General features: G+C 45.8%; 1 protein-coding gene across 1 annotated transcript in view; it reads left to right on the top strand.

Annotated features, from left to right (window-relative positions):
* LOC124551218 (poly [ADP-ribose] polymerase tankyrase-1-like) overlaps positions 1-12,381 on the top strand; it is an 82,385-nt gene extending 70,004 nt beyond the window's left edge. Inside the window, exon 6 of the mRNA XM_047126207.1 lies at positions 11,729-12,381. Within this exon, the coding sequence (XP_046982163.1) occupies positions 11,729-12,308 (580 nt within the window). The 3' untranslated portion in view covers positions 12,309-12,381. The remainder of the gene's footprint in view (positions 1-11,728) is intronic.
* Positions 12,382-12,964: the final 583 nt, after the last annotated feature.

Raw genomic sequence — 12,964 nt, 5'->3', positions numbered from 1 at the left:
GAAAGGAGGAAGTACAAACATGTTCCGGGAAAATCAGGAATACAGAAATACAAGTCGCTGAGGAATGAAATAAATAGGAAGTGCAGGGAAGCTAAGACGAAATGGCTGCAGGAAAAATGTGAAGACATCGAAAAGATATGATTGTCGGAAGGACAGACTCAGCATACAGGAAAGTCAAAACAACCTATGGTGACATTAAAAGCAACGGTGGTAACATTAAGAGTGCAACGGGAATTCCACTGTTCAATGCAGGGGAGAGAGCAGATAGGTGGAAAGTGTTGTGGACTGACAAGACAGCCAGTCCACAGTGACGGGTAACCAAAAGGCACGCGCTTAAACTCACGCAGGCTAGAGAGGTCTGAAACAGGATACGTGATGAATGCTATAAAGAAAAGTACGTAGCTTCTGGAATACTTAACTTTAATCCATCATTGTTGTACATCGCTCTTGACGATACAAGTGAGACACTGTAGATTCATGCAATGTAATGCTAATGGCGCCTTGCTAGGTCGTAGCCATGGACTTAGCTGAAGGCTATTCTAACTATCTGCTCTGCAAATAAGCGAGGCTTCGTCAGTGTGCATCGCTAGCTAAGTCGTCCGTACAACTGGGGCGAGTGCTAGTCCGTCTCTCGAGACCTGCCGTGTGGTGGCGCTCGGTCTGCTATCACTGACAGTGGCGACGCGCGGGTCCTACATGTACTAATGTACCGCAGCCGATTTAAAGCTACCACCTAGCGAATGTGGTGTCTGGCGATGACACCACAGAAAGAATACATCGAAAGCCTCTATGAGGGTGAAGATTTGTCTGATGTGATAGAAAAAGAAACAGGAGTCGATTTAGAAAAGATAGGGGATCCAGTACTAGAATCGGAATTTAAAAGAGCTTTGGAGGACTTACGGTCAAATAAGGCAGAAGGGACAAATAACGTTCCATCAGAATTTCTAAAATCATTGGGGGAAGTGGCAACAAAACGACTATTCACGTTGTTGTGTAGAATATATGAGTCTGGCGATATACCATCTGACTTTCGGAAAAACATCATCCACACAATTCCGAAGACGGCAAGAGCTGACAAGTGCGAGAATTATCGCACAATCAGCTTAACAGCTCATGCATCGAAGCTGCTTATAAGAATAATATGCAGAAGAATGGAAAAGAAAATTGAGAATGCGCTAGGTGACGATCAATTGGGCTTTAGGAAAAGTAAAGGGACGAGAGAGGCAATTCTGACGTTACGGCTAATAATGGAAGCAAGGCTAAAGAAAAATCAAGACACTTTCATAGGATTTGTCGACCTGGAAAAAGCGTTCGACACTATAAAATGGTGCAAGCTGTTCGATATTCTGAAAAAAGTAGGGGTAAGCTATAGGGACAGACGGGTCATATACCATATGTACAACAACCAAAAGGGAATAATAAGAGTGGACGATCAAGAACGAAGTGCTCGAATTAAGAAGGGTGTAAGACAAGGCTGTAGCCTTTCGCCCCTACTCTTCAATCTGTACATCGAGGAAGCGATGATGGAAATAAAAGAAAGGTTCAGGAGTGGAATTAAAATACAAGGTGAAAGGATATCAATGATACGATTCGCTGATGACATTGCTATCCTGAGTGAAAGTGAAGAAGAATTAAATGATTTGCTGAACGGAATGAACAGTCTAATGAGTACACAATATGGTTTGAGAGTAATCTGGAGAAAGACGAAGGTAATGAGAAGTAGTAGAAATGAGAACAGCGAGAAACTTAACATCAGGATTGATAGTCACGAAGTCAATGAAGTTGAGGAATTCTGCTACCTAGGCAGTAAAATAACCAATGACGGACGGAGCAAGGAGAACATCAAAAGCAGACTCGCTATGGCAAAAAAGGCATTTCTGGCCAAGAGAAGTCTACTAATATCAAATACCGGCCTTAATTTGAGGAAGAAATTTCTGAGGATGTACGTCTGGAGTACAGCATTGTATGGTAGTGAAACATGGACTGTGGGAAAACCGGAACAGAAGAGAATCGAAGCATTTGAGATGTGGTGCTATAGACGAATGTTGAAAATTAGGTGGACTGATAAGGTAGGGAATGAGGAGGTTCTACGCAGAATCGGAGAGGAAAGGAATATGTGGAAAACACTGATAAGGAGAAGGGACAGGATGATAGGACATCTGCTAAGACAGGAGGGAATGACTTCCATGGTACTAGAGGGAGCTGTAGAGGGCAAAAACTGTAGAGGAAGACAGAGTTTGGAATATGTCTAGCAAATAATTGAGGACGTAGGTTGCAAGTGCTACTCTGAGATGAAGAGGTTAGCACGGGAAAGGAATCCGTGGCGGGCCGCATCAAACCAGTCAGTAGACTGATGACCTAAAAAAAAAAAAAAAAACTTTTCCCTAACTCGCTTCTCCCTCCAGAGTCCTGTTGTATTCCCGTCCTCTGCCTTCCCTATTCCCTGTTGTGTCTGCCCAGCACCCCCACCCCTCTTATGGGTCCTCATCCTCCATTGGCTCCTTTCCCTCCTCCCCCCTTCGCTTTCCCTCACCTACCCCCCTTTTTTATTTTCCCATCATCTGACCAGATTTCCCCCACCTGCTCTCAACTGTGGTGTGTCACATTTCAGTGCAGTGTTCCAGTGATTGTTCAGTGTTGTTTCGTCGTTTCCATGTTGCGAACAGAAACCATGCTGTCGCTGGGTGTGAATTTTATGTCTTTTGCGAACAGAAACCAGACAGTCGCCGTGTTTTTTAATTGTCTGTCTATTATTTTACCTGTCTGCTTCATATGTATTTTATTAGCATCATCATCCCTTTGTTCTCTGTTTTAAGTTCCTCGATTTTGTTTTTCGCCATGTTACCCTTTGTCTCCGATTTTGTCGCCTGTTTTCTATTATATATTATCTTCTCCTGTTTTAAAACAAAGTCTGTCGGCTGAAGAGCGGCATACTAAGCTGCTGCCTGCCCGCCCCCTTCGGGGGGAATCGAGATTCAATAAAGAAAAAAAAAATCTATCATACGAGGGTTGGAACTTAGACAGTGGCAACTCATTATTCACAACTGATACAAAAGAGTTATATGTTTGCACTTGTTACTGTCCATCAAACTAGTCAACAGCAATGTGCAGAACCCGTTCCCAGTTATGTGGAAGGCGTAGTATACCATTAGCAGAGCCTGTTCTGTTGATGGTGCGAATGGAGCCCGTCGAATCTCTGGAACAGTTCTGAAGCGAACGCTACGAAGTGGTTCCTTCATCTTCGGAATCAAATCAAAGTCACAAGGACTTACGTCCTGGGAGAATGGTGGATGGTACAGTACTTCCCAGTCCCATCGACCGAACAGAGCAGCCACAGCTTGCGCCGTATGCGCCCGCGCATTGCCGTACAAAATGATGGGTGGGTTGCGCAGAAAGCGTCGCCGCATCTTTTGCAAAGCTGGTCGCATGTGATGCTCCAAGAACGAACAGTAATACTGTGCATTGACGGTCTGCCATGGACGAACATAATGCATTAGGATAACACCATCACAGTTGTACACATGAATCACGATAACTTTCGCCATACTGGGGCTCTGACGCACTTTCGACTTTCGCGGCGATCCATAATGACGCCATTCGTTGGATTGGAGTTTCAGTTTTGGCTCGTGCGATGTGGCCCATGTCTCATCTAGTGTTAACATACGGTGTAAGAAAGCCTCTCCTTCGCTCTCATAGCGCTCCAAGTGCGTCTGAGCAGCGTCGAAACGCATCCATTTCTTCATTTCCGTCAATTCATGCGGAACCCATCGTGATGCAATTTTTCGCATGCCCAGGCGTTCCTTCAGCACCCGAAGCACCGTCGTATGCGCTAATCCGGCTTCATGGGCAAGCTCATGAATCGTACGGCGTCGATCACTGCTCACTAACGCGGCTACAGCATGCACTTCTTCTTCTGAGACGCTAGGACTATCTGTCCGATGCATGTCTGCCACAGTTTGCCGACCTTCGTTGAAGGCTTTTACCCAACGTGCCACTGTTCTGAACGGCAATGCCGATTCCCCGCACCCCTTGATGACACTGTCGCGCTGTACGAACTGTAGCACATCAACTCCGTGCGCACGCCGGTGACGTGGGTCGGGCGCGTCCATTTACTCGGAGGTAAGGTAGGTATGTCAACAACGTGTGCTATCAGCGACAATAGTAGATTCCATTGCATAGTGTATCCACAGCAGTGTTGGCAGTGTGTTCCAGCCTACGTATTAAGCTGCAGGTGCAACGTTTGCACTGGCATCATTTCATTTCAGTGCACATTCACTGGTTCCATCGCCAAAGACTTATTCGTCAGTTTTCAACGCATTAAAATGAGTTCACTTATATTACTGCTTGTGTAAGGTACCGCTTCTCGGTACAACTCAACACAACTGAATGATATCTTAGCGTTTGATGCCTGTAATTATGACAGCAACGACTGTATAATAGTCTACAATAACATAGAGAGGAAAATGTGAGCCATACTTTATAAATGAAAAAAAAAATTGTTCCCAGAGTATCATCAATTTTTTATGTCGTGTTCTTGGTACTTTTTCTGATTAAATCCTAAGATACACACATCTCGTATTAGTGTTCCTACATACATTAAACGAAATATAGCAGAGCCACCTGGAATATGTACACTCACTTTCAGAGAAAACAGAACATCTTGAGCGACTACAAGTAGGACGTTCATATTCACAGGATATGTACGTTACTATGTTCTGCAGACACGATTAGCATTTGAACCATGTCGGCCAGCAGGTTCAAGGCCAACATCGATATCGCGTCGCAACACCACCTACCGGTAAAGTATGCCTGCCGCTCTCGTTGTCGCTGTAAAATAAACGTAAGGGATCAGTGTAACATGATCAGACGTGCAGCACGCCTCGCAGACGTGTGAGCGATCCGTACCGTCAAATCAGTGAGTTCGAAAGAGGGCGCATTGTTGTCGTGAGAGAACGTGATGCATCAATGCGGGAAATTTCTGTTCGTGTGGCAATGCAGGACAGACCTGCATCCTTCTCGGCTCCGCATCAACAGTGGAAAAGTGTAACAAATCGTACACTACCAGAGATGACCGTCACCGTTTATTACAGCATGAGTTACGTGCCCGTCGTCCACTTTTCTGCCTGTCTTTGACGAATGTGCAGAAAGGTTCTAGACGTGAATGATGCATGGACCGACGTCGCTGGCGACAAGAATGGCATCCGATAGTGTTTTCTGACGAATCTAGTTTCTGTTTGTCTGAAAGTAATGGCCGCATTTCGGTTCGCTCCAGAGAGTGGGAGCGGCATCACAGTGACTGCATTGGCACGAGACATACACGGCCGACTCGAGGCCTTATGGTGTGGGGGTGGTGTTGGGTACAGCCATAAATCACAGTTTGTGTGTGTCCAGCACACTGTGACTGTAATGCCACTTCCTCGGACGAGAAATAAAAAATCAAAAATTAGCTCCCAATACCCCAAAGATTTCCCCCCAAGTCCCAAATTCCCAGAAAAGTGAATAAGCGAACGAAGATCCATTTATCACTATGATTAGGACAATAACAAGTAATTAAATCAGGAATCAAAGACTTGACAATTTAGCAATCTACGAAAGAAAGATTAAATTTCAGTAAAATTAAAATCAAAATCATAATAAATCGCAAAATTAGCATAAATTAACATTCGCAAAGTAGAACCAACGATCCCAAAGAATGCTCCGTGTGAGTGCTCTTTGGGAATCGTGAGTAATGACTAAGTATAATTCAATGCATTGTCACTACGTTACGAGAGTTAGCCGAAGCAGGTCATACATCTGAATGCTCGTACATGTAGGCGCGCTTAGAATGTTTTTGAAATTGAATAATTGCGATCTATTATGACGCTGTAATACGATCTTCTGACTTCAAATATCACGGCATTATAATTCGAACGGAGGACTTTTATCCACTACAATAAAGTGAACTTTTAACTAGATAATTGAACTAAACATTACTTAGACAGTGATTTAGGCAACGAACACTGATAGACAATTTTCATTCATAATAGCCAGTGGTTTATGGAACTTCAGTGATAGGTCCGAAGCATATAATTTAAATCCCCCCAACACCTGGGAAAGTTTTCTTGTCAAGGCTCGGTTAGGAAGTGACTGATATTGTGCAATAAAACATCCTCTCGTGCCAAGTCGTGCATTTGTGATTTAAAATTCTATCAAATTCTTGACAAGAAACTCCCGAGTAATAATTACGCGCGGCGATAATATTTGACTGTAGCGCTCGGCACTTGTGTAGAATCTTTGACTCAAATAACAAGCCCACAGTTACGATTTCTTAGATACTTGAAATTGCGACCAGCTTGTAGGGAATTTGTTGTGGATGTGACTGCATTGGTTTTATCATTAATATTTCGTCATTAATCAGTTAAACATCGATTACGAACGATTAATTACTATTATTGGTGAAGTAAATATCTCACGCACGTCGACATTTCGTTTGTGTACCGTCGTCATCGTAACTTGATAACGATCTCAACACTGTACCGACTGTAGCCGAGCTTTAGCCGAGTCCAAGTACAAATCAAGCCAAATCATCAAGGAGAAAAGCCGTTATATGACCTTCGTGAATGACATTCTGCGACCCGTAGCTGTACTCTTTGTACACACTGCCCCAGTCACCATTTTCCATCGAGATAACGCACGACCACATTTTGCTGCATGAACGTGTGCCTTCCTGGTGCCGCAGGATGTCAGCCTTTTGCTCTGACCCGCCAGATCAGCAGTCTTGTCGCCAATCGAAAACGTGTGGGATGTGGTGAAGCGACGGGCGCACCGCCATCACCCAGTGTCGACCACCATAGATGAACTTTGGAACCAGGTGAATGAAGCGTGGATGGCTATACCACAGGACGCCATTCGCGCCTTATATGCCTCGATGCCATCACGCATGGGACAAGTTATCAGGGCCCATGGCGGACCCTGTGGCTACCAGGCAGCAGGACATGTGCTGAACTGAGGCGACTGAAATGCTAATCATTTCTGCAGTACATACTAGTGTACATGCCCTATGAATATCACATCTCTAATCAATGCGGGAAATTTCTGTTCGCGTAGCACTGCAGGACTGACCTGCATGCTTCTGGGCTCCGCATCGACAGTGGAAAAGTGTAACAAATCGTACATTACCAGAGGTGACAGGCGTTCGCTTCTTACAGTTTTTAAAGCAATAGACAACATATCTATTACTACCAAGGATTTCGTAGACACCCAAGTCATCTTGCATGGTCCATCGGTGTTTTGCGGTGGGGCTTTGAACTTCACTCTCGCTAACAAGGACACGAATGAACACGGTAACGGCTGGGTCACCGTTGCTCTCTTTTCTGCGCACGAGGGTACAAGCATACTGGTCATTACAATGTAATATTTTGGACTGAATCATTGTTACTAAAGAAGTTGATATCCACGTGGTATCTGCGAAAATTTTTACAGAAAGTGCTAAGCAACCTCTCAATCTAAGAATTTTCATTTTTATACGGTACATACACTACTGGCCATTAAAATTGCTACACCACGAAGATGACGTGCTACAGACGCGAAATTTAACGGATAGGAAGAAGATGCTGCGATATGCAAACGATTAGGTTTTCAGAGCATTTACACAAGGCTGGCGCCGGTAGCGATACCTACAACGTGCTGACATCAGGAAAGTTTCCATCCGATTTCTCATACACAAACAGCAGTTGACCGCCATTGCTTGGTGACACGTTGTTGTAATGCCTCGTGTTAGGTGGAGAAATGCGTACCATCACGTTTCCGACTTTGATAAAGGTCGGATTGTAGCCTATCGCCATTGCTGTTTATCGTATCGCGACATTGCTGCTCGCTTTGGTCGAGATCCAATGACTGTTAGTAGAATATGGAATCGGTGGGTTCAAGGGGGCGATACAGAAAATGTTCGCTTGCTGCCCTGGCCAGCACATACTCCACATCTCTCACCAATCGAAAACGTTTGGTCAATGGTGGCCGAGCAACTGGCTCGTCACAATACGCCAGTCACTACTCTTGATGAACTGTGGTATCGTGTTGAAGCTGCATGGGCAGATGTACTTGTACACGCTGTCCAAGCTCTCTGTCCAAGCTCTGTTTGACTCAATGCCCAGGCGTGTCAAGGGCCGTTATTATGGCCAGAGGTGGCTGTTCTGGGTACCGATTTCTCAGGATCTATGCACCCAAACTGCGTGAAAATGTAATCACATGTCAGTTCTAGTATAATATATTTGTCCAATCAATGCCCGTTTATCATCTGCATTTCTTCTTGGTGTAGCAATTTTAATGGCCAGTAGTGTATGATACTGCAGTGCCCATGTTACTCTGATTACGACGCAAAGGAACAGCGACTACAGTCCTTATGAAACGCTTTACATGTATTCGCAGTGGCGAATATGGACAACCATCAGCTGTAGAATGGAATCATCGGACAGGGACTCAAACCCGGATTTCCCGTTATATCGGGAGCGGTCGGTTCACCATTTGGCACCACCAGGGCCAGTCCCAAACCGACATATGTCGTCAACCTCGCGTCTACGACCTGTACTCGTACATCCGTTATTTACATTGCCGCACGGGCCACACGCTGTACAATAAAGTCGCTAACCCGGTATCGGCGGATAAATGTGATACTGCAGTGCGCGTGTTTCTCTGATTACGAGCAAAGTTCCTTTGGAAATGTTTGCAGGGCTGGAGGAATGTCGGCGTTCTGGCTTTGACCTCTGCCAGTGCTCTGTGTGTTTTAAAGCTATGTGGCACCATTACTAGTATTCTGTGTCAGACTGTGGGTCAGTGTCGACAGTAATTCACATCAGAGGCAGGCTGAAGTGCATGGTCTCCACCTTTTAAAGCACTGTGCAACCTTTCGTCGTTGGCCACTGTAGAGGCATCCTGAGTTTACATTTATTGCTTCGTTAGTGAATAGGAAAGATGAAGAATCGAGAAACGAACAGCTGTGAGAACACTACGATCCATTTTGAGTGTATGCAGTGTACGATTTTCACTTCAAACAGCGGCAACAGCACTTTCATTTGGGCATTATATTTTATACCAGTAAAAAGTGGCCATTTGATTGGTTGACAGAGGGTGGGTTTCTCATGTGGAACACTTCACTCGGCAGAGTAACAAAATAAATTTGCTGTTAACTCCATTCACTTATAAAGAATTTGTTACATTTTACATCTGAGGAAAAGCAACACTCAGCTGTTACGGTCGTTGTACAGGGGGCTTCAGATACTTATGACATGACGTCCATCTTTTTTTAGTATCTACAGCGGCGTGAGAGGTCTCCGAGGTGTTCAGGAAGCTCAGATTCACTTCGAGCAAATTTTCATATCGTAAATTAGACAAATGCATGGAATGTGCATTTACTCTTATGACCTACATGTTTTGCTGTTACCTTGAGAGGCATTGCCATCACAAGAATTAAGGCTGCAAGTCTGTCTGTGTGTGTGTCCTATTATTGTGCAGACGCTTTTATCTGTGCAAAGTGCATGTGTGCATGTGGCAACATGTGTGTTTGCGGAGGGATAGTAGAGGAGAGTTAGTATTGTTGCTAAATGTGAATCATTTTGGCTAAATGGTATCTTGTATCCCTGATGATGGTGTGTCAAGATATTTGCGAATAAAGGAGCTGAATTTTTGCTACCACGGCAGAATAGTTTTTGTAAAAACCTGGAGATGTGATTAGCTTCGTCACATTTCCAAGTGTCGGAAGGGATTACTACAGGCAGTATTGGCTGCGTGCTCTTTCACTGGAGGCCAACGACTGCTTAACAGTGACATCCAGAGAGCAAAGGAACATAGTGGCAGCAATCAGCATGACAAAAGTGGGACAACTGAATTAGATGGAATGTAGGACTTTTCAGTGCAGAGTGGATGAAGATTTTGTGAGCGAGATACATTTGTACCTTAATATACAGAGGAAGTCCAAGTGCTCTGCATCACTGAAGGGAGAGAATTGTAGATTCATCGTTTGTCACTGCAGATGTGTTGGTTGATTGGTTGATTCGGGGGAGGGGACTAAACATCGAGGTCATCAATCTCTACGGATTAGGGAAGGATGGGGAAGGAAGTCGGCCATGCCCTTTCGAAGGAACCGTCCGTGCATTTGCCTTAAGCTACTTAGGGAAATCACGGAAGACCTAAATCAGATTGGCCGGGTCAGTGTTTGAACCGCCGTCCTCCCAAATGCGAGTGAAGCGTGCTAACCTCTGCGACACCTAGTTCGGTTTGCACATGTGTGCTTTTACACTACTGACCATTAAAATTGCTACACCAAGAAGAAATGCAGATGATAAACGGGTATTCATCGGAAAAATATACTAGTACTGACATGTGATTACATTTTCACGCAATTTGCGTGCATAGACCCTAAGAAATCAGTACCCAGAACAACCACCTCTTGCCGTAATAACGGCCTTGATACGCCTGGGCATTGAGTCAAACAGAGCTTGGATGGTGTGTACAGCTACAGCTGCCCATGCAGCTTCAGCACGATACCACAGTTCATCAAGATTAGTGACTAGTATATTGTCACAAGCCAGTTGCTCAGCCAACATTGACCAGACGTTTTCAATTGGTGAGAGATGTGAAGAATGTGCTGGCCAGGGCAGCAATCGAACATTTTCTGTATCCAGAAAGGCCCGTACAGAACCTGCAACATGCGGTCGTGCATTATCCTGCTGAAATGTAGGGTTTCGCAGGGATCGAATGAAGGGCAGAGCCACGGGTCGTAACACATCTGAAATGTAACGTCCACTGTTCAAAGTGCCGTCAATGCCAACAAGAGGTGATCGAGATGTGTAACCAGTGGCACCCCATACCATCACGCCGGGTGATACGCCAGTATGGCGATGACGAATACATCCTTCCAATGTGCGTTCACCACGATGTCGCCAAACACAGATGCGACCATCATGATGCTGTAAACAGAACCTGGATTCATCCGAAAAAAGGACGTTTTGCCAATCGTGCACCCAGGTTCGTCGTCGAGTACATCATCGCAGGCGCTCCTGTCTGTGATGCAGCGTCAAGGGTAACCGCAGCCACGGTCTCCTAGCTGATAGTCCATGCTGCTGCAAACGTCGTCGAACTGTTCGTGCAGATGGTTATTGTCTTGCAAACGGCCCCATCTGTTGACTCGGGGATCGAGACGTGGCTGCACGATCCGTTACCGCCATGCGGATAAGATGGCTGTCATCTCGAGTGCTAGTGATACGAGGCCGTTGGGATCCAGCACGGCATTCCGTATTACCCTCTTGAACCCACCGATTCCATATTCTGCTAACAGACATTGGATCTGGACCAACGCGAGCAGCAATGTCGCGATACGATAAACCGCAATCGCGATATGCTACAATCCGACCTTTATCAAAGTCGGAAAAGTGATGGTACGCATTTCTCCTCCTTACACGAGGCATCACAACAACGTGTCACCAGGAAATGGTGGTCAAGTGTTGTTTGTGTATGAGAAATCGGTTGGAAACTTCCCTCACGTTGTAGGTGTCGCCACCGGTGCCAACCTTGTGTAAATGCTCTGAAAAGCTAATCATTTGTATATCACAGCTGCTTCTTCCTGTCGGTTAAATTTCGCGTCTGTAGCACGTCATCTTCGTGGTGTAGCACTTTTAATGGCCAATAGTGTAGATGTGATTCCGTGATCAGATGTGTGTATGGCAACGTGTGAGAATGTCTTTGTTTTGTGCAGGAGACTTTCGGGAAGAGAGAAGGGCAGGAGGCTGCTGGAAGCAGCTCAGCAGTCACGAATGTCAGAAATGCAAGCCGTGCTGGCTGCAGGTGCGGACGTGGGGGCGACGGACAGCGACGGTTGGACCGCCCTGCACTGGGTGGCAAGAAACGGACAGGTGGAGATGGCCAAGTGTCTACTGGCTGCAGGGGCAGACGTCGAGGCCAGGGGGCAGTGGAAATGGACCGCCCTGTTCTGGGCAGCACGACAGGGGCAGGTGGAGGTGGCGAAGGCTTTGCTTTCCGCAGGGGCTGACCTGGAGGCGAGGGACATCTGGCAGAACACGCCCCTGTTCCTGGCTGCAATGACTGGACACACGGCTGCCGTGCGCTTTCTGGTGGCGTCCTGTGCCGACCCCAACGCCACGGATGCGAATGCGACGACTCCGCTGCACTGGGCAGCGTACAATGGGCACGCAGATGCAGCAGCTGCACTGTTGGAGGCAGGCGCCGACAAGGGGGCCAGGAACAGCTCTGGGCGCACCCCTCAGGATAATGCCAGGAAATGGAACGACCGGCAGCTGATAAACATGCTTAGTTGAAGCTGGCACTCCAGAAAAATGACTGTTGTGTATAAACAGCTGCGTTTTTTAAAAATAAATTATACAAAAATATTAGCCTGTTCTCAATATTTGCACCCACATTTACATAGTACATGTGTGTAACAAGATGGCAACAAAAGGGACGTAGGAGATTTCTATTTCTTGGTTCTAAAAGGGCCAATGTGAAGAATCTTAGTTTGTTTCTGAATATTTTCTGTCAATTTTAGACAACTATTAACAGTATGAAACTTCCTGGCAGATTAAAACTGTGTGCCCAACCGAGACTCGAACTCGGTACCTTTGCCTTTCGCGGGCAAGTGCTCCACCATCTGAGCTACCGACCGGGCGTGAGTCGTGCTTCGGTAGCTCAGATGGTAGAGCAGTTGCCCGCGAAAGGCAAAGGTCCCGAGTTCGAGTCTCGGTCGGGTACACAGTTTAATCTGCCAGGAAGTTTCATATCAGCGCACACTCCGCTGCAGAATGAAAATCTCATTCTATTAACAGTATATTTGGGGCTGGTTCAAAAATGGTTCAAATGGCTCTGAGCACTCTGCGACTTAACTTCTGAGGTCATCAGTCGGCTAGAACTTAGAACTAATTAAACCTAACTAACCTAAGGACATCACACACATCCATGCCCGAGGCAGGATTCCAAC

Source organism: Schistocerca americana, chromosome 9, assembly GCF_021461395.2.
Source record: "Schistocerca americana isolate TAMUIC-IGC-003095 chromosome 9, iqSchAmer2.1, whole genome shotgun sequence".
NCBI classification, from domain to species: Eukaryota; Metazoa; Arthropoda; class Insecta; order Orthoptera; family Acrididae; genus Schistocerca; species Schistocerca americana.
The sequence above is the reverse complement of the archived record's forward strand: the minus strand, read 5'-3'. Positions and strand labels throughout refer to the sequence as shown.